Source organism: Pristis pectinata, chromosome 8, assembly GCF_009764475.1.
Source record: "Pristis pectinata isolate sPriPec2 chromosome 8, sPriPec2.1.pri, whole genome shotgun sequence".
Lineage (NCBI taxonomy): Eukaryota > Metazoa > Chordata > Chondrichthyes > Rhinopristiformes > Pristidae > Pristis > Pristis pectinata.
In genome coordinates this window covers 11,818,444-11,840,950 of record NC_067412.1, presented here as the reverse complement: position 1 = coordinate 11,840,950, position 22,507 = coordinate 11,818,444, and the positions used below count along the sequence as shown (strand labels likewise).

The 22,507-nt window shown below is 43.1% G+C and overlaps 1 protein-coding gene and 1 long non-coding RNA gene across 2 annotated transcripts in view; both read left to right on the top strand.

Moving 5' to 3' along the window:
- Positions 1-6,145: 6,145 nt before the first annotated feature.
- Positions 6,146-13,617, top strand: LOC127573299 (uncharacterized). The gene is made up of 3 exons (XR_007956767.1): positions 6,146-6,967; positions 10,904-11,190; positions 13,399-13,617. It is a non-coding gene; the product is annotated as an uncharacterized LOC127573299 (long non-coding RNA).
- Positions 13,618-13,794: 177 nt separating this feature from the next.
- Positions 13,795-22,507, top strand: part of LOC127573298 (cytoplasmic phosphatidylinositol transfer protein 1-like) — a 169,034-nt gene continuing 160,321 nt past the window's right edge. Inside the window, exon 1 of the mRNA XM_052021362.1 lies at positions 13,795-14,559. Coding sequence (XP_051877322.1) covers positions 14,482-14,559 — 78 coding nt within the window. The 5' untranslated portion in view covers positions 13,795-14,481. The remainder of the gene's footprint in view (positions 14,560-22,507) is intronic.

Sequence of the window (22,507 nt, the reverse complement as noted above, 5' to 3'; positions counted from 1 at the left end):
CAGGGACCCCCTGATGTTCAGGGGCATGTGGGAACCAGGGACCCGTGAAGCTCAGGGGAGTGTGGGTACCAGGGACGTCCTGAGGTTTAGGGGAGTGTGGAAACCAGGGCCCCCCTGAGGTTCAGAGGAGTGTGGGAACCAGGGCCCATATGAGGTTCAGGGGAGTGTGGGAACCAGGGCCCACGTGAGGTTCAGGGGAGTATGGGAACCAGGGCCCTGGTCAGTTTCAGGGGAGTGTGGGAAACACCACCCAGTGAGCCAGATCCCGAGCCATCTGAATTTCTGAATTGTTGGCTGGTGCATTATCATTACTTTTGAAGTATAGTCACTGCCGTACATGGGAAACATAGCAGCTAATTTTTGTCCAGCAAGCTCCAACAGCAATGAAACAATGACCAGATTGCTTGAACTGGTGATGTAGGTTGGAGGTTTATCTCTAACCATTGACTCACTTGCTCATTTTTGAAATGGTGCGAATTTTTATATCCAGTATAGGGACAGATGGGTGCAGTTACTTGTGTGTTTCAGTTTAAAAGGGTGGGAACAATAATACTAATTATACAGTGGGGACTGGGTTGTAAGTAGCACTGTTTAAGTGAAACACAGAAGAGAAGGTGTCTAGCAACATTGACTGTGGAAGACCATTTAATTAACTTAATAACTTTTGGATTCCCTGTTAGGCTACATGTGGATATACGGGAAATCCAAAGTTACTGACAGCTTCATGGAATAACAAAGTTCAAGTCAAAATCGAGTTTATTGTCATTTGCACAAGTACATGTATGTACAGGTACAATGAAAAACTTACTTGCAGCAACATCACAGGCACATAGCATCATATAAGCAGCATTCACAAGTAAAACATAAATTATACACAATTTTTACAAGAAAGAACACAAATAGAACAAAAATAAAAGGAAGTCCATTTTAGTGCAATGTGATCAATGTGGTCACAGTGTTGCTAAACTGTAGTGATTAGGGTTTTGCCTGAATATGGATAGCTTTTCTGTTAGCCCAACCACAAAATTTGAGCTAATGTGGAAAGATAGAGGCTGATGTACTTTTGGACAAGTATTTGAGACCGGTATATTCGTAGATGTTATATTTAAGCTCTGTCACAAGAAGAGGTTATCAGGCAGACAGAGGAAAGGTTTCAAGGACGTGGTCATAGCATTCTTGAAAAATTACAACATCCCCACTGACTCCTCGGAATTTCTGGCCCATAACTACTCAAAGTGGAGAAGAAGCATTCAAGACAGCCCTGACAATCTTAAGTCCATGTGTCAGGAGCTCTGTACAAGCGGCGGAAGGAATGCACCATCTCACCTACCCCAGTCAGGCACCCCTTACCCCACCTGTGGAAGAGTCTGTGCTTCACATATTGGCCTCATTAGCCACTCAGAACCAACAAAACCAGAGTGAAATCAAGGCCTCCACCATCCTGAGGGACTGCCTAAGAAGAAGAAGAAATCTTTATTTATTTTCTAATATGCACCATTTTACTTCAAGTTTAGGAAAAGGAACAGTGTATTGGAGACAAAATTCATGAATTTGATCTTTGCTCTGATTTTGCCATTTTGATACCACTGTGCCTAGTGGGAGATTGTTGTTTTGAGTCATGTTCCTTTGCAATGCTCACACCAGGAATGTGAGGAATGTTGGATTAGATCAAACGAACAGCTGCTGATAAATTTGATGTTTCTCTGGTTTGAAGAATTCTGAGACATCTGACTGACTGAATGTGCTTAGCAATTTCCACCTGCCAGCTATTCCGGATCAGATGGCCAGCAGTCCTTATTGTTGAGCGATAATATGTTATTCACAACAATCCTTCTGCTTTGGAACAAAAATAATAAGCTTTTGAAAGCAGTGGAATGAATTGCATAGCTTGCTTAAAAAGCACATGGGATCCTTGGATTTATAACCAGGGGTAAAGGTGGTAAGATTAGGGAACCTTGGATGACAAAACACATTGAAGGTTTGCTCAGGATAAAAAACGGAAACATATGGCAGATATAGGCGTCTGCAATCAAAAGAGTATCTTGAGGAATATAGAGTGTGAGGGACAGAATTTAAGAAAGTAATTAGGAGGGAAAAAAGGCACTATTAAATGTCCTTAGCAAGTAAGATTAAGTAGAATCCCAAGACATTCTGTCAGTACACCAGGAGCAAGAGGATAGCAGGGAAAGAGTGGGTCCCCTTAGGGACCAAAGGGTAATCTATGTGTGGAGCAAGGCGATGTGGGCAAGGTCTAAATGAATACTTCTCATCTGTGTTCACCAAGGAGAAGGGCATGGAAGATAATGAGTTCATTGAGGGGTACATGGTTGATCTGTAGCAGGTAGGTATTAAAAAAAGTTAGATGTCATAGGATGCATACAGGTTAATAGATCCCCAGGGCCAGATGAGATCTATCCCAGGGTACTAATGATAACAAGAGAGGAGATATCTGGGGTCCTGATAGAGATTTTTGCATCTTCGTTAGCCACAGATGAGGTACCAGAAGACTGGATGATAGCTAATGTTGTTCCTTTATTAAGAAGGCCATCGGGGATAAGCCTGCAAAATACAGGCTGCTGAGCCTTACATCATAGTAGGAAAATTACTGGAAAAAATCTTAAGAGCTGGGATCTATGTACATTTGGAAAGGCAGGGGCTGATGAGGGATTCTCAGCATGGCTTTGTGCAAGGGAAATCCTGTCTCACTAATTTGATGGAGTTTTTTGAGGAGGTAACTAAGAAGATTGATGAAGGGAGAGTGCTGGATGTTGTCTGTATGGACTTCAGCAAGACATTTGACAATGTCCCACACGGTAGGCTGGTTTAGAAGGTTTAAGGCACATGAGATCAAAGGCGAGCTGGCTAATTGGATCCAAAATTGACTTGGTGAGAGGAGGCAGAGGGTTGTGGTGGAAGGATGCTTTTCTGATTGGAAGTCTGTGATCAGGGATCAGTGCCGGGACCCTTGTTGTTTGTGATATACATGTCAACGACTTCGATGTGCATGTGGGTTAGTAAGTCTGCGGATGATGCAAAAATTGGTGGTGTTGTGGATCGCGAGGAAGGGTGTCCAAGGCTACAGCAGATCAGATGGAATGTTGGGTGGAGCATTGGCACATGGAATTTCAAACCAACAAGTGCAAGGTAATGCATTTTGGGAATTCACATAGGTATAGGATATATACAGTAAATGGTAGAGCGCTGAGGAATGTTGATGAACAGAGGGACCTTGGGATTCAAGTCCACAGTTCCCTAAAAGTGGCAACACAGATATCTTTGTTAGTCAGATGTACATCGAAACACACAGTGAAATGCATCTTTTGCGTAGAGTGTTCTGGGGGCAGCCTGCAAGTGTCGCCGCGCTTCCAGCACTAACATAGCATGCCCACAACTTCCTAACCCGTACGTCTTTGGAATGTGGGAGGAAACCGGAGCACCCGGAGGAAACCCACGCAGACGCATAGAGAATGTACAAACTCCTTACAGACAGCGGCCGGAATTGAACCCAGGTTGCTGGCGCTGTAATAGCGTTACACTAACCGCTACACTACCGTGGATGGTGATCAAGGCATATGGCATGCTTGCCTTCATAGGTAGGGCACAGAATATAAATATTGGGAGTTATGTTCAATTTACAAAAGACGAATTAGACCACACTTGGGGTATTGTCTTCAGTTCTACTTGCTACACCATAGGAAGGATGTGGTTGTGCTGGAGAGAGTGTAGAGGAGATTGACCAGGATGTTGCCTGGATTGGAGGACTTTGGTTATGAGGAGAGATTGGATAGGTTGGGTTTGTTTTCCCTGGAACAAAGGAGGCTGAGGGGTGACCTGATAGAGGAATGAGGCATAGATAGTGTCTTTTTCCTATGGTAGGGAGACAGAAGAAATTCTGCAGATGCTGGAATCTGGAGCAGTACACAAAAAGTGCTGGAGGAAATCAGCAGGTCAGGCAGCAACCATGGAGGGAAATTAACAGTCGATGTTTCGGGCCGAGACCCTTCATCAGGACTGGAAAGGAAGAGGGCAGAAGCCAGAAATAAGAAGTTGGGGGGGGGGGAGGGGGAGGAGTACAAGCAGGCAGGGGATAGTTGAGTTCAGTTGATAGGTGAATCCAGGTGAGAGGGGGAAGGTAGTGGGTGGGGGAGGGGGAGAAGATGTAATATATGTAGGGCATAGGTTTAAGGTAACAGGAGGAGTTTTAAAGGGCATTTGAGAGGAAAGTTTTTTTACACAGAGAGTGGTTGATATCGGGAACTCACTGCCAGAGGAGGTGGTAGAGTCAGATACAGTCACTACATTTAAGAGACACTTAGACAAGCACTTGAACAGGCAATGCATAGAAGGATGTGGATCTAATGCGGGCAAATGAGATTAGTATTGATGGGCAGAAAGGTCAGCATGGACATGGTGAGGCGAAGGACCCATTCCTGTGCTGTATGACTCTATGACTATGACTATAGCTATGACTCTATATCAGCAATGAAGCTATGCTAAACCTTCATAAAAGGTTTACGAACCTCATGGCTAACACGAAGGGGCACAATTTTAAGGTGATTGGAGCAAGATATAAGGGGGATGTCAGAGGTAAGTTTTTTTACACAGAGAATGGTGGGTGTGTGGAACGCACTGCCTGCAGAGGTTGTGGAGGAAGATACATTAGGGACATTTAAAAGTCCCTTAGATAGCCATATGAATGATAGAGAAATGGAGGGTTATGTGGGAGGGAAGGGTTAGATAGATAATAGAGCAGGATAAGATGTTGGCACAACATCGTGGGCTGAAGGGCCTGTACTATGCTGTAATGTTTTATGTTCTAAAATGCTGGTTGACTCCAGCTGGGGTATTGTGATCACTTTAGGCAGTGACAATATGACCAGAGAGGTGTGGAGGAGATTTACCTCAATGTTTCCGTCACGTAGTTAGGCTGAAGAACTGGGATTATTCTCAGAGATGTGAAGTTTAAGGGAGGGTTGAAAGAAATGTTCGAATTCTTGAAGGGTTTCAATACGATAAAGAGAATCTGTTTCCACTGGTAGAAGCTTCAAGATCCAGAGGATGTTAATTGCAGGAAATGATTTATCACATGGCTTCCTGCAGTATATTTGCCAATTCTAAATAATTGAAAAGTAAAACTTTAGTAAAAATGTTTGAATACAACTTGCCATCACTCTTTCAAACTGTGTGTACTTATTGTGTGCTGGGGCCCTCCTGCAGCTAGTACATTGCCAATTTCTCTTCCTTAAACCACCACGCTTATAAAACCACAGAAAATGCTGGAAACACTCAACAGGTCAGGCAGCATCTGTGGAAAGAGAAACAGAGTTAACATTGCAGGTTGGACACCCTTTGTCCTGAAACATTAACTCTGTGCCTTTTCCCACAGATGCTGCCTGACCTGCTGAGTGTTTCCAGCGTTTTCTGTTTTTATTTCAGATTTCCAGCATCTGCAATTTTTCTTTCTTTTTAAGACCACAGGCTTGGCACTGCTACTTTATTGTTAGTTGATATATTTCATCTGTTTGTTTAAATCTTTTTGTTCTGGGGGGAGGGGGGGGGTTAATCATTAAAAAAACGGGGGCCTAAACAGTCCTGATGAAGGGTCTCGGCCGGAAACGTCGACTGTTTATTTCCCTCCATGGACGCTGCCTGACCTGCTGAGTTCCTCCAGCACTTTTTGTGAATTGCTCCAGGTTCCAGCATCTGTAGATTTTTTTTGTATGTGTTTCCGGCCTAATTTTCTAGACTGGCCAGAAAACAGCCAAAATTCTAAAACAAATGCAAAGCTGGAAACACTCGCCAGATCAGGCAGCGCCTGTGGTAAGAGAATCAGACTTGTCAGAGCAACGACCTCTCAGAAGAAATAAAATAGCTATTATACGAAGTTGGAACGTAAATGGCGTGGATATTTAAATAATGCCAGCAAAGCAAAATATGGCAGATGCTGGTAATCTGAATCAAAAGGGCTATCGACTTGAACATTTAACTGCTTCTCGCTCGGCAAATGCTGTCCAACCTGTTGTTTTTTGTCCCCCTAGTATTTTTTTATAGTCTTTAAAGGACTTTGTGCACAGTGAGCGCATTATATACCTGGCGTATTTAAATATGCAAAACTCCAATGTAAAACGAAGCCTAGTTCATTGGAATGTCTCCTATTAAGCCACTGGTTTTGAACCTCTTGAAGTGTAAACCGTGCTAATGGAGCCTCGGTGTGTCCCGGGGGCAGGATTACAGCTTAGTGCACATTCAGTTTGCAGCTTTGGGTCACACGGAATCCGCAATTGCCGAGCAGTTCCTGTAGGAGGCAGGAGCGTGCATCTTGAAGAGCGAAATGCTACACCCCAATGCCGTGGACCGCATTGTTAAACCTCGGAAAGGTTCTTTCTTTTCATTCTCCTTATATTTTTTGCAGCAGGCTCTTCCTCGACATCTAACAACGGGCCCTGGGAGTGGAGAAAGGAATCGTCCACAAGCTGGGGGTTTCAGTCACGTTGCACGTTGCTGAAGGGTGTGAGAGAGAGAGAGAGCTCAATAGATATAAAGGCAGGGGAAGAGTTAAAGAGTCAAGAGCAACGCTGTTCAACCATGGAGAGTTAAACGGAGCCGGAGGACGCAACGGTGCGGCCACTATCAACACAGCTCGGGGGACTGAGGGTCAGAAAACGGGGCGAATCGTAAAGAATGCAAGCTGATGGCCTGTGTAATCCAGTGAGAAAGTTTTCGCACTGCCGGAAGGGTAACGTTTTACCAAGCCTAAGCATGCATCTTTAAGTGCAAACTAAAAGCATCACTTTAGTGTTTTTGTTACATTTAATTCTCCGATCCGGGTGGTTGTTCTTGGAGATTTCTCTTCCCCCTCCACACACACATACACAAGAGACTCGGAGAGAGGCAGGATATCGAGGGCGAAGTTTCCCAATGCTGCGGATTTATCCGAAGGACGCACTTTCTGGTGAATTATCCACGGGTCAGTCTCGCTTTGTTCGGAACATGTGCAGTATTTGGAATTTTTTTATTTCATTATTTGTGACCGTTTAGCTTTTTTTTAAAGAAAGCGCATTATTGAACAATGTGACCATGACTTTGCTGGGTTTCAAATGCGATTACAGTGCATGTAGCTGATATACACTCTGAAAGCTTTTGTGGAGCTCGCGTGGGGGTTTTCTGTACGAGCGAGGCAGCCTTTAGGTACAGTATCTATGTACGTTGTACTGCTATTAACTGGGGATGCAAAGCATTGTCGTCTGAGATCGTACACACGAGGCAACTCCAGTAGCTTAAGTGACCCAGGGATAACTGTAAGGAGATGTATACATCTCCACAGACACATGCACACTATTGTATGCTGATGGTTATTTCATAAATATCGATAATTTAGGCCATCTGCGCTTTTTATATAAACAGACGTGTGTGTGTCTAATACCTAAGTTGTGTATCTTAGAATGCATTGACACATACACACTGATAGTTATTTCATAAATAATTAATGTCACCTCTGCTTTTTATATAAACCCAAATTGTCCGTTTAACTACGTTATATGTGCTTTATAGCATTATCTACATTCATGTAATGTTATACATAACATATCCTTATATGAAATACCTATCCACATATCAAGTGTGTCTATTTGTATGTACAGATGGATATTTACATTTGTACAGATATATTTGAACATTTATACACCAATGCAGTTGCTTTAAAATCCACTGGCAGGATAAGTGAACCAATGTAAACAGCCTATCCCGGGTCAACACCTCCAGTATTGAGGCCCTGATAACGTCCATTCAGCTGTAATGGGCAGGTCACATCATTCACCTGCCTAACACCAGTCTCATGAAACGGCCATTCTATTCTTTGCTGTATTAAGAGATTACCAGTTGGCCAGAGGAGACCATTCAAGGATATGAATATCCCACTGATTTGCGGGATCCCCTGGTTCATGACCACCCAAAATGGAGAAGGAGCATTCGAGATGGCACTGAGAACCTGGAGCTCCTCCCTCAGAAGCCAAGTGTAAAACAGTGGAAAGTGCAGCCCACATCCAACCACCTGTCCCAACAAGCACCTCCTGTCCCACCTGTGGCAGAATCTGTGGCTCCCACACTGGTCTCGTTGGGCACTTCAGGATCCACCGAACTGCAGTGGAAGTAAGTCATTCTTGACCCCAAGGGATGGCTTAAGAAGAAGAAGATAGTTCTCTCTTGCAGTTAACCCTGCACAGCATTTAAGTTGCCTCATGCTTATGATACACAGATGAACACTATAAACGCAGGATCTTGACCTGAAATGTTGACCATCCCTTTGCCTCCACAGATACTGCTTGACCTGCTGAGTTCCTCCAGCAGTCTTTTGTTGCTCCAGGTTCCAGCATCTACACTCTCCTTTGTCTCCAATGTATGAAATGTACTTTTATTTAGATATCTCTGCGTAATATATTTTAGAATATTGATATCCAGTCAATGCTTCTGATTGCTTTTCCGAGGTCAAACTGCACACATTGTTAAACATTTACATAGAACATAGAACATTACAGCACAGTACAGGCCCTTCAGCCCACAGTGTTGTGCTGAGATTTTATCCTGCTCTAAGATCTACCTAACCCTTCCCTCCCACATAGCCCTCCATTTCTCTATCATTCACGTGGCTATCTAAGAGTCTCTTAAATGTCCCCAATGTACCTGCCCCCACCACATCTGCCGGCAGTGCGTTCCATGCACCCACCACTCTCTGTGTAAAAAAAAACTTACCTCTGATATCCCCCTTATACCTTCCTCCAATCACCTTAAAATTATGTCCCCTCGTGTTAGCAATTTTCGCCCTGGGAAGAAGTCCCTGACTGTCCACTTTATTAACTAAAGAAGAGAAAATGCCTGGAAACATTCAGCAGATCAGGTAGCATCTATGGAGAAACAGTATTATCACTTAAGGCCAATGACCTTTCATCAAAACAGATATACCATTCACTGAAAAATTCCACTGCACTGTTTTTTTATGGTAGTCAGGAATTTTTGTTTTGGCACGTTGACTGCTTAGGAAGGGAGTTGCTGGCATTGGTCGCTGACGGAACCCAGTGTGCAGTGATCTTAATTGGCCACTGAGGAGGAGGTGAAATTCTTCACTCCGCAAAACGTGAGAGGCCACCCGAAAGTATATGGTCAGACATCCTAGACTTTAGCAGACTTTAAAGCAAGGAAGAGAGAATTATTGTATTGTGCACTGAATGGGATATCAAACCCAAATAAATCACGACTTTTTTTTATTTTCCTGTTGTAAAATTTCAGGACGGAAATACTGTTGTAAATCCTAGAACATAAATATTTGAGAGCAAATATTAAAGTTACAAATGGTTCTAAATGTGACGATAAAATTTTAGATTTAATTGTTGAACAAACTGTCGAGTGATTGCATTGAACAAATGAGTTTGTGTTTACCTTCCAGCCTTTGCACATTAGATTTAATCTCGTCCATTTGAGAGAAACATTCAACGGGGAGCAGGCAGGAGAGAAAGGATTAGAGTTAAATAAAGGAGAGAAGGCTCGTGTGAGACGTAAACACTGCCCTGGGCCGGTTAGGTTGCAACCCCCGCTTCTGTGATTTTGGTTTCAGTATGCACACTATTTGGATGGAATAGTTGTACAGTAGACGGGTGTTGTTGATGGTTTCTGAACGGTAGTTTATGGAGTGGACATGACAGAAGGATAATTCGGAATACTGGAAAGTAGCCACCGCGTGTGAGGGTCTGGTTCACTGGGGCACCGGTGTGCTCGAGTGTCTAATTTCTTTCACTGAGATGTTGGGGGAGGCAGAGGCGGGGAACTTGGGGGTAGTTGGCAGTGGGAGTGTCCCCAGTCTCAGGAATACACATCAGTTGTCAGCACCGGTGCATTGAAAGTAGAGAAATATTCAAACTGGCACTGACTTCGGTAAACTCGCTAAAATATGAAATGCAATGAGATTTGAGAGAACCTCAACCCCACAGGGGCAGAGGGTGTGGAGGCGAAGTGGGGGAACAAGTGCACGGAGCCCCCGCCTCTATAATCATTAAACACGTTTGCATAGAATGTCTAACATGGGCTTCTAACAGTGGTCACATTTGCATTCCTGTACACATCACTACACAGAAACAAACGTTACGTGTCCATGCCAAGACAAGGAAAGGAACAAAAGCTGGTACTTAGTAAACTCAACAATAAAATTGCTCCATCTGAACCATTTTTCTTGGTGTTTACGATGAGACTGTGCACCGATGAGAACTTATGTTTTACAAACAAAACCAAAAAGCTAGTGATTAAAAATAGTCTTTGATTAAAATATTTCGCATTTTTCCTTAATAACTACTCGTGATTTAAAAAAAAGACATTATTGTTCATATGCTGGGGTTGTCGTTGGACTGAAATTGGGTCAGTCCCAATTGACTGAAATTGGACTGAATAGGTTGATCTGAGGAAAGAGCAAACCCTCTCAGTTCACCCGCCACCGCAACTAAATCTACTGTATTTTTTTTTAAAGTATTGACCCCTAATATTTCACACATTTACTTAAGCTACGCAAGTGTGTAATCCATTGAGCGCTCTGGAGATCATTTCATTCCCTTTCACCGGGTTGCTGACCTCAGGAAAGTGCAGGGCTGGTAACTGTGCGAAAGAGGTTGAGAACATGAGTGTTTACTGCTTCAAAGCCTCACTCTTATTGCGTCACTGTGTCGCTCTCAATAGCTGATTCTCCTGACCTTTACCACAAGATGATAGATTAATCTAACCCTTACTGCCGACATGGCGCGTTTACTTCTACAGTTGCATTATAACACAGCGTTCCATCTTCTTCAGTCAAACTTTTAATATACTTTCTTTTTGTGATGTCAGTTTAAATTGGTTTGTGTTTTTCTTTCCCCTCTCCCTGCAGAGTAACAAAAACTGAGCTTTCAAACCTTGCCTTTGAAGATCGTCCCACAGGAGATTGTGTTGGGGTTTGCTGTAGCATTTCGGCACGGGACGGTAGATCGAGCACGGCTGATTTTTTTTAATACCATCAAGTGGTGACGGGACTAATGCATGACATCAGTTAACCAACAGTGGTTTCAGAAGTGATTCTCTAAGAGTGCCTTCAACAAGTTTCTATTCCTCCCAGACTGACGCACCACTATGTTACTGAAAGAATACAGGATCTGCATGCCTCTCACTGTGGAAGAGGTGAGTGATTTCCAATATTCATCATATGGTTATAACTTCCTCTGTAGTCGTGGATGAGACCTTAGAATTTCTTGTGGAAAATGTGAATTTCGAAGTCTTCAAAAAAAATTGAAACTGATCTTGTCATTTGCATTTAAAGATGGGCTGAGAGTGTTTAATTTTCCATCGGAAGTGGATTACTTGGAAATTTTGTGCACTGAAGCACACAAATTATACTAATCTCTCTCTGGAGGTGACTACTGAAAGTTAATACAACGTCTATGAGTTCAACTCAGTTCAGTTAACTTTGTTTTCTGATCCTGGTAATCGACCCAGTTTGGCTATTGTATTACAACTTAACAGTTCGACCCAGTCTGGCTATTTTGTTACAGTCTACAGGTCTACAATCAGAAACTTTTTCCCAGAGCGACAGTGGCTAACACGAGGGGACATAATTTTAAGGTGATTGGAGGAAGATATAAGGGGGATGCAAGGGGTAAATTTTTTACACAGAGAGTGGTGGGTGCGTGGAACTTACTGTCGGCAGAGGTCGTGGGGGCAGATACATTAGGGATATTTAAGAGACTCTTAGACACATGAATGATAGAAAAATAGGGGGCTATGTGGGAGGGAAGGGTTAGATCTTAGAGCAGGATAAAATGTCGGCACAACATTGTGGGCTGAAGGGCCTGTACTGTGCTGTAAATGTTCTATAAGCCTGACCCAATTTAGCTACCTTAATAAAGTCTGCATGTTCAGCCCAGTCTAGCTACCTCACTGGATTAGTAGTAGGGGTATTAATTTACTCTTGATGTTCGTGGGATTGATAATTGTGAGGCTAGGATGGATTGTTTTTCAGTATTGTGGTGAACAGGGAAAAAAAATTCTGCCTGTATACTTGGTTGTTGGGGCCATAAGTGTAAGATAATCACTAATTAATCCAATAAGAACATAGAACAGTACAGCACAGAACAGGTCCTTTGGCCCGCAATGTTGTGCCGACATAGCTAATCCCTCCTACCTACAGAATGCCCATATCCCTCCATTTTCCTCTCATTCATGTGCCCATCCAAGGCCCTCTTAAAAGCCCCCACTGAATTTGCCTCCACCACCCATCCGGCAATGCATTCCAGGCATGCACCACTCTGAGTAAAAAAACTTATCCCTCACGTCTGTTCTGAACCTACCCCCTCTCACCTTAAATGCATGCCTTCTGGTATTGGATCGCTCAATAATGGGGAAAAGATATTGTTTGTCCACCGTATCTATGCCCCTCAATTTTATACACTTCCCACAGATCAAGAGGTTAGATAAAAATAAATTTCAGAGGCTGGTGAGAACTCGCTGTCATTGGGAGTGATTGAGACGAACATTATCCAAGCTGGACAAACACAAGATGGTGATGAGATGAATAGAACTGGGCGAGACTTGAGTTGAGCATAAATGCTGGCAAAGACTGGATGGGCTGATTGGCTTTGCTCTGTGCTATAAATTGTTGCATAATTCATTGTAATGTCCTAACATATGAAGTTCCAAATCTCCTGCATGTGACTTTGTGGTTGTTTCCACAAGACAATTCTGACAACCAAGAGAGATGACGAAGCAGTGGAATATTTCTCCTTTTGCAGGGTTTTACGTTATGTCACAACCTTCCTTTTTAAAATAAAATCTGGATTTTTTTTGTTGAGTGAGAGGATGCAATGAGCCCTACTGTGTAATGTGCCCATGCTGGCAGTGTTGCATTTAAATTATCCTAGTTTTCTTCCATCTGTAAAGCTGTTTCTACTCTAGGCAATGTAATGACCATTAAGGGCAGTGGTGTGAGTCTTTAGTCCTTGACTGACTGTGTGGGTCTGGCAACTAAACCACATGAAGCCTTGATCCTCCAATGGTAGGACAGCTTGTGGGAATAGATGATACTATAGCATGGCAGTAACAACGACTTCACATTGTTGGGATGCCCAATGCTGTTTCTCAAAGCTGCCAAAGCTTTGGAGAATTGCAGTCGGGTAGTTCTCGGCAAGAGAACAGGCTTGAGGGGATGAGGAGCCTTCTATCCCTCTGATATACAGAGTGGGTTCTCACTCTGAGTGATACAACTCATATAAGTTGTGGCAGTTTAGGTATAGGTCACACTCTTTGGGTCAGGCTTCAGGTAAGATGAGATAAGATATCTTTATTGGTCACATGTACATTGAAACACACAGTGAAATGCATCTTTTTGCGTAGAGTGTTCTGGGGGCAGCCCGCAAGTGTCGCCACGCTTCCGGCACTAACATAGCATGCCCACAACTTCCTAACCCATATGTCTTTGGAACGTGGGAGGAAACCGGAGCACCCAGAAGAAACCCACGCAGACACGGGGAGAACGTACAAACTCCATACAGCCAGCGGCTGGAATTGAACCTGGGTCTCTGGTGCTGTAATAATGTTATGCTAACTGCTACACTACCGTAAAGGGAAGGGCAGAGGGCATTGTTATACCATGGCTGGAGTGTGACCAGCAAATACCCAATGATTGGTGAGTGATTTGGAATTGAATGGGAAGGATCCCAAACTTTTGCGCTTGGTCTTATCTGTGTAAGTACCATTAATTGAGCCCATCTTGTTGGACAAACATTAGTGAATACTGTTGGCTACCTGAGGAGCTGTGAGTTTCCCCAGGGAGCTGACCAGCTTCCAAATTTTCACCATGATGCCTTTTAACATGGGTGTCACATTAACCGTAAAGGTACCAGGGTTCCACACTGCTCACAGCACGCCCCTCCCTCATTCTCAATGCGAGGGGATGGTCATTAGCAGCAATGCAGCGGGCACCAAATACCAGAGGGGGACACTAAATACTTGAAGCACCTCGTCAGGTGTGGAATGAGTAGAACAATGTGCCATGGATGGGTGTTAGTTTTACCTGGTTTTGGGCCAGGCCATTGGCACACACTGAAGTCTACAGAGTGCATCAGTTAGGGCTTCAGATTGCTTGCCTTTGTGTAGCTCAGTTCTGCTTGGGAAAGAGCCTTGGATACCAATGTGTGTCCTTGTATGCAGCTTATAGTTAAAACCTTCTGGCCATGACTGTCCCATGGAGCAGAGTTCCTCCCTGATGTCAACAGTGGACATTAGCCTTCTGTGCAGTGAAAGGGGCAACTTGCATTGTGCCAGCAGATATATTATAAAGGATATCTCAGTCTGTTTAATTATATTGTTCAGAGGGGTTTTTATTCCTTAACTTTCCAAGACAGCTGTGGTTCCAGTCATGGTCGACCACCAAGGAGCCACTACGCTTCACCCCTGGCCCTCCTTGGAATACATCAGATGACCTGTGTGCACAAGGCAGGGAGAGCGGGCCAAGGGCAAGTTGAAAGTGGCCATATGATATCTTCTGTTGCAAAGGTACTCTTGTTCCTTCTGACTCCACAAAGCACCAAAACTCTTCCAAGTTCTTTTGAATGACCTTTGGAGTTCAAGATTAAAGACCAGCAGTTAGGCTGCTCTGTGCCTGAAGGTGACAGCCCATGCATTGTGACTGTGGCAAATATGGGTAGTCTGAGTCTGAAATGAGCAATGTTGCAAGGAAGTTTGTACTCATTTCGATTGGCCAACATGGATTACATTGGCTACATTGGCTCCCAGTCCAACTTAAAATTCTCCTCTTCGTTTTCCAATCAGTCTGTGGCCACACCCCTTCCTGCCTCCTCCAGCTTGTCAGCCATTTGAGATCTTGACCCTCCTCCAATACTGGCCTCTTCTGTGTCCCTGATTTTTATTGATCTGCCATTGGTGGTCGTGCCTAGATCCAAAGCTCTGGAATTCCTTTCCAAACCTCCTAGTCTTTCTCACGCTCTCATCTTCTTTAAGACTCTGCTTAACAATTGTATTTTTGACCAGTTCATTTTTTGTGTCTCATTGCCAAGTTTGCCAGATGACATCCTTCTGGAGTTTCTTGGGAGGGATTAATTCTGCTAAAGTGCTATATGAATGCATATAGTTGTATCTTCTCTGGGAAGTTCTGCTGGAAATAACTTGCCATGGAATTTCAGGATCATCCCCATTAAAGGCTCAGCAATGTATTCCTACAACAAATGTTGTTGATAATCAAAATAGTGCATACAATTCATGTGACATTTCTGAAATATATTTTTTTATCCAAAGAAGTAGAATTAAAATGAGTAGATTCTGTGCATGAGATTGAAACTTTAGCAATATAATTACTGTCTAATTAAATTCAGTACAATTAAATTTACATCCCAAAAATCACTTTTAGAGATATTTATATATTTGTTCCATATAAAATCAATCAGGCCACTTATGGCTTACAATATTTAATAAATCAAAGAACTTATTCAAATTATATTGCTCAACTTGTGTCATGGAAATCTTACATAAAATGGCAAATTCTATTTGCATTTTGCATATTTAAAATTAGAGCACAGCGCACAATATATATATAATTAAAATTTCATTTTGACTCTTCTGTATTTTATTAAAATGGTTCTCTGATTTGTAATCTCTCCTGTAGTGATCGTTTTTCAATCTCCTGACGTATTTTACTTAATTGTGCACATCATTAAAAAGACAGCAGTATTTATGTTTTAATAAAAATGAATTTCTGGTCTGCAGTCCAAAATTGGCCAAGGAGCGGTGAAATGTAGTTAACACTGATGTGCATTAGTGCATGCACACGTGGTAAGATGAGAAATTGGGCCCAACAGACTGGTGCACAGGGAGATACAGAGAGTAAAGAAAATGGGCAAAATTCAAGGAAGGAAATTGGATGTGCAGAATTTTCATGAGTAGAGAAGTGTGTGCACAGAACAGCAAGCGAGGGATCTAGGGTATGGGCGGGTTGACGCCTAAACTCATTTGCAAACCTTACTAGGGTTGAATGAGTATCAGGTGGACAGTGAGTCATGAAAGGGCCTTCACTTGGAGCATCAACTGCTTGGAAAGGCACAGACAGGAAACCACCATAATAAAATCCAAATGATTTTACCAGCCTTAGTGCAAAGGGCTGAATAGCCTTTCTCTGTGTTAGAACGTAGCACAGGAACAGATCCTTCGGCCCATGATTTCTGTGCCGAACATGATGCCAATGGGCAGCACAGTAGTGTAGCGGTTAGCGTAACGCTATTAGAGCGCCAGCGACCGGGGTTCAATTCCCGCCGCTGTCTTTAAGGAGTTTGCCTGTTCTCCCCGTGTCTATGTGGGTTTCCTCCGGGTGCTCTGGTTTCCTCCCACATTCCAAAGACGTACAGGTTAAGAGCTGTGTGCATGCTTTGTTGGTGCCGGAAGAGTGGTGACACTTGCGGGCTGCCCCCAGCACATTCTCAGTAACGCAAAAAGATGCATTTCACTGTGTGTTTCGATGTACATGTGACTAATAAATAAATATCTATATCTTAAATTCAACTAAATCTCTTCTGTCTGCATATCATCCATTTCCCTCCATTCCCTGCATATTCATGTGCCTATCTATTAAACACCACTATTGTATCTGTTTCCACAAGTACCCCTGGTAGTCCATTCCAGGCACCCACCACTCTGCGTAATTAAAAAAAAACTTGCCCCGCACATCTCCTTTAAACTTTCCCCTTCTCACTTTGCGTGTCGTCTAGTACTTGACATTTCTACCCTGGGAAAAAGATTCTGACTGCCTACCCTATCTACGCCTCTCATAATTTTATAAACTTCTATCAGGTCTCCACCCAGCCTTCGACACTCTCGAGAAAACATGTGGCAACTCACTGTGAAGGAATGGTCAAACAGCAAGATGTTGGACAACAACATTAATGACATAGCAAGATGTCTAGTCCATGTAATCGACAGCTTTCTTTATTCTCTAATCTTTTGGGCATGTGTGTGTACCAGAAGATAATTATTCAGCTTGTGACGTCTAGCTGCTGATTTATTATCTAATGTGTCACACCCCGTGTATGTGTCACACCCCGTGTAAGGTTGAGGCTGTTTCACGCTGGACGTAAACCAAATGGCCTCCTGCCAGTGCAGCTGTCCTCTTGTATTCCTTGGGTTTGTGTTTCCCCCCTCTGAGCCCAAGAGTTTCATTGGGCCCCATCCATCATTTTTCCTTTTCAGGTACTGAATGGCGTCCATGCATTCAGCTAGTGCCGATCGTGGAAAAAAAAATTGGTTTTATTTGCCCTGGATAGCATCGTTGAGACAAATTTCCTCCGTCTGTGCATTAACTTCCCTCCGATTGCTTCTGTCAGCCTGTGAGAAAGTGCTCCAACTCTCAAGGGACAAATCAGTTTAGATAGCGGTGAAGGGAGGGGAGGAGGGAGAGTCACCTTGGTGTGGTTGCTGTGATATTAGGGAAGTGTTTATCCTCTCTTCCTCCCATTCTGAAAATGTTGGCATCTGTTGGCTACAGTCCTGTTGGTTCTAGTAGGTCTGGCTCCTCATCCAAGTATTCATTCATTAATTTTCAGTGTGGTGGGTGTTTGACAGTAATATACTTTCTTGGGGAGATTACAATTGATCCTGATCCTGTTCGATTATATGTACTTCTGCTTGGGGTTGCTGCATGACAGTCAGGAGTATCAATTCCAGCCGATCTTTGGCAAGTATTCTGAATGTCATTAAGCTTGTTGCATACTAGTGGAATTGCGCTCATCCAGGCAAGTAGTGGTTGCTCCATCATACCTTGTAGATGGTTTGGTGAGTCACTTACTTAAGTCCATTATACTCAATCACTTATCCCTTGGTGACCACAGATAATATATAACGAAAACAGAAAATGGTGGAAACACTCACCAAAAGAGGCAGCATTTGGTGAGAGAGAAGCAGTGTTAATGTTTCAGACCGAAGACCCTTCATTAGAACTGGAAAAAGGAGAAACACTTGTTTTATGGTGTAGAAATTGTGTGTGGGTGGGGGGTGGTGGGGGAGTGGGTAGGACAACGGGGATATCTGTGATAGGTTGAGGCCAGAGTTGTTGTGGGGATGTGCTGTTAGTGGGACATTTAGGGGATGACAAAGAAGTCTGGTTAGTGGCAAAAATTGCAGCTCACACAAACAAAATAGCTGGGCCGAGATTACAGATGCATGACTTACAGCTAAAATAGTGAGTTCTGATACAGACAGAGAAAGCCAGCTATTGGAAATTGGAGATTTCGATATTGAGTCTGGAAAGCAACACGGAATTTATTTGGCTGGTCCAGTGAAGATTCTAGTCAACAGTCAGTCACACAGCATGGAAACAGGCCCTTCAGCCCACCACCTTCATGCAGATCAGTGGGCATGCATTGTATTAATCCCATTTTCCAACACTTGGTCTGAAACCTTCAAAGCCACCATGATTCAAGTGTCTTCTAGACACTTTTTTAAAGCTGTCAGCAACTCTGCTTCCATCACTCTCTTTCCGTCAGTGCATTCCTGGTACTCGTCACTCTCGGGGTGAAAATGGCCCCCCTCGGATACCCAGCGTGTTGATGGTGGGGAACTTGACAATGCTGACCTTGTTGAATATCAAGCTTGGGTGGCCTTACTCTCTTGTTGGGAGGAGAGGCAAGTTGTATTGGTGGTGTAGAATCTGGATTGCTACTGTGTGATATACACAAAAAATAGCCAGACAGTTATTGGCGCCTCTGGACTGGAGGCTTTCAGGGCAGTAGTGGTAAATACCTTGTAAGGGAATAATCATAATTACCTTAATCGGTGGAGTACTGATGAGCAATTGAGCATTGATTTCTGCCTCCACTGGCACCAATTAATGTCGCTATTTAAGGCAAGTTTAACAGCTTGGACTTGCCTCAATAGAAATGCTTCTATTGTTTCCGCTGAAGTCTGTAGGTGTGAATCTCTGCCTTCTCCCCAAGGGTGGCAAACAGCATTATCTATCTGCCCTTTTGCTTCACTTTCATAAAATATTTTCCATTGCACTGATTAGCTTTTATGTTTGGTGTATAAAAAGGTGGCCCTGAGGCCTGAATGGGTAAAGCACAGTTTACACAGCAAAAGAGCAGTGTGAAGGTAATAAGGCCAATCTGTTCACAAACAATGCTTCTAGTTACCTACGTCATGTTTTGGAGAGAGTTTTGGAGGAGGGGGAGGTAGTCTGAGGTTTTACTAATGACTAAATGTGTGTACTGTTTGGCTGCTTTGCTCAGCTTACTTCTGATGGTTCAATTGCTAATTTCAAATGGTCCTCCAAGGTAAATGGTTGTTGAGAATGGCAACTGCTCGACAGATCTGTTTACATTAATCCTTCACCTGTCTGACACAGTGGCAGTTTAGGAATAGGATTTGATTTTGACCCCAGTCCCAAACTGTGCTTGTGAAATGGTCCTCAAAGCTATTCACAGTAAAAAAAATCTTTCATTCTTCCATTGTTGAATTTGTTGTCAAGATTTCTAGGTGTGAACATTTAAGATACAGTATCTTTATTAGTCACATGTATATTGAAACACACAGTGAAACGCATCTTTTGCCTAGAGGGTTCTGGGGGCAGCCCGCAAGTGTCGTCACGCGTCCGGCGCCAACATAGCATGCCCACAACTTCCTAACCTGTACGTCTTTGGAATGTGGGAGCAAACCGGAGCACCCGGAGGAAACCCACGCAGGCACGGGGAGAACGTACAAACTCCTTACAGACAGCAGCCGGAATTGAACCTGGGTTGCTGCCGCTGTAATAGCGCTACGCTAACCGCTACACTACCGTGACAGCTGGTGTACATGGAATATGAGCTGCTATGTTCATGGGCTGTAGGTAGTCGTATCCTTGGACATTGCACTCCTAAGGGAAATTGGGTTTTCATTTTGGTTTTCCCCATACTAAGCAGTCAGGGGGAGTTGGAGGTGCAGTGATTTTGGACACAGTTCGAAATTTAGGTAACATTATTGGCATGAACGAATGCTCATTCTGCAGGTTGGTAAGTTCTTAGAGAGTCACATTCTGAGTTCTGCTGACCAGTGCGTGATGCATATTGACTTGTTTGTCAATCACAATTGAAATGGCCATAAAGTGGTGGTTTCTGACAATCATGGACTTTTGGCACTAAAAGAGGCCATTCTGGGCATTGTGTGCCTGCTGGCTCTTTGAAAGAGTAACCTTACCCTGCTGCTTTCTTCCTGCTGCCCTGCAAATTACAGGGGAGAAGTGTGTCCTCAGTTACTGGTGCCAAACATCCATGTACAACTACTCTGAAACTACATTCCACTGACAATATGCCAGTCACTTCTGTGTATGTACCTGCACCAGATGTACTTTTCAAATACTGTATATAATCACTCTGCTTATAAAAGTTAGCATTAAATCTGCATCCATTACCATTGCCACCAGATCTTAACACTGCACTAAATAAAATTCTCCTTGCCACCCCTCTAATTCTTCGGCCAATTATCTTAAATAGCCGTCCTGTGACACTGAACCCCTCCTGTCATGGGAAACAGTTTCCCCATGTTTTATCAAGAGCCTCTCAGAATTTAAGGTAGCTCTACTAAGTCTCCCCTCTTTCCTAATTCCTTAGGGGAAATAACCTCTGCTGAGGAACAGGAAAATTAGGAGCAAGAATAAGCCATTTCACCCCTTGAGCCAGGGCAGAATTCCAGAGGGATAAGATTGGGATGGGGTATATTTTGGCAGAGGATGAGGTACATGTAAGGAAGACTTCACCCTGCCTCTGAGGCGCTCCATCTTGGCATGTGCATAGAGCATGGTCTATAGTAAGCATCCACGTCCTTGCAGTGACTTCCCATAAATTACTGAGCAAACTAAATAAAAACTAGATAGCTTGCTCCATTGATTAGAAGGGGTTTCCATTTCTGTTCCTGGCTGTTCAGTGAAAGGGCTAGCACAGGAAATCTTTGCGAAGATATGAAGTTGGAATTGATACACTTGTCTTGTGCAGCACGGTTCAAAGTGGTTATAATTCAATTTATGATCCTTCGAAAGAACTCATGTAGATAATATTAGGAAACTTGGGAGCCCACAAGCAATGAAGTAAATGATCAGTGAGGTTTGTCCACTTGTCTCAGTTGTAGGATAAGTATTGACAAAGGCACTAAGAATATTCACATCAAGTAATACTGTGGCACATCTTTGTGCTTTGTACATGAGATGATAAACTGAGATCCTGCCTGTACTCACAGGTGGATGTATTAGATCTTATGACTCTGTCTCAAAGAAGAGCAAGGACGTTACTCCCAGTGCCCTGGAAAACCAATATTTATTCAATTAATGTTACTTAAGTATAGGTTATTAGGCTATGGGAGGTTACTGTATGAAGATTGCTACATTCCCTGAATTACAATATTTCAGAAAGTACTTTGAAGGGGGTTTGGCGTTGTGGAAACTGCAGTTGAAATGCAAACCTTTCTTTATTCACCTTCAATTTGGTGTCAACTTGTGAGTCCTGAATTTTGAAGATTTGTCAGTCCATTCCAAACTCGCATTTCCAAAGAGAATTGAATTCTCAGCTGGGCTAAAGATGATACTGAATGTGGTGTGATGCTAGTGAAAGGACATTCATGAAGGGAGATAAAAAAGTAGAACTGGCTGGAAACACTTAGCTAATTAGGTGGCACTTGTGAAGAGAGAAACAGTGTTCACCTTATTCTTCAGTGAAACAAAATAGATATCATTGCCCTGAAATGTTAACTCCTGTCTCCACAGATGCTGCCTGACCTGCTGAGTATTGCTGTATTTTCTGTTCTTATTTCAGCATCTGAAATACTTTATGTGGGTGACGTGTTATGGGCCCACTCCCAGTTAATTAAGAAGGAAGTTTTGTGGAAAAGAACCCAAACATTTAAGTGCTATATGTCTCAATGCTGAAAGATAATTATCGGACCAAGTGTAGAATGCAGTTTGCTGACATAAGCTGATGTGGAGAGTGAAAGGCACGTGTAGTGCCCGGGTAACCTGGGAACTAATGAAGAGAAGCATGGCACTTGTCAAGGAAGCTTCCATATTAAGACAAAGTATTATTTGCCAACCACGTACTCTTCGTTAAAAGGTCAATCAATCCTTGTTACCAATGAAGGCAATTTCATGCTGGATATGTTGTATCCAGCATGAAATTGCCTTCATTGCTAACAACAGCATTAGTTTAACATCGCATTAGTTAAGCATTCCAGTTATCTTTGGTATGGTTCACCTCTCTTGCTGACTTGGCTGTCCAGTGTGACTGTCTTGATAACCCAGGCTCAATGGGTGTTTTCCCTTACCTCAGACTACAGGTTTCTTTCAGTTGCTGAAGTTTTAAATCTGATGACCAGATGACCCAGCACTCCTTGGTTTGAAAGGACGATTGGTGTTGGGTGATTCACCAATGAAGTCAGGGTGGACTTGTTCCAAGCAAAGAGTGGTAGACGTTTTGTGCCA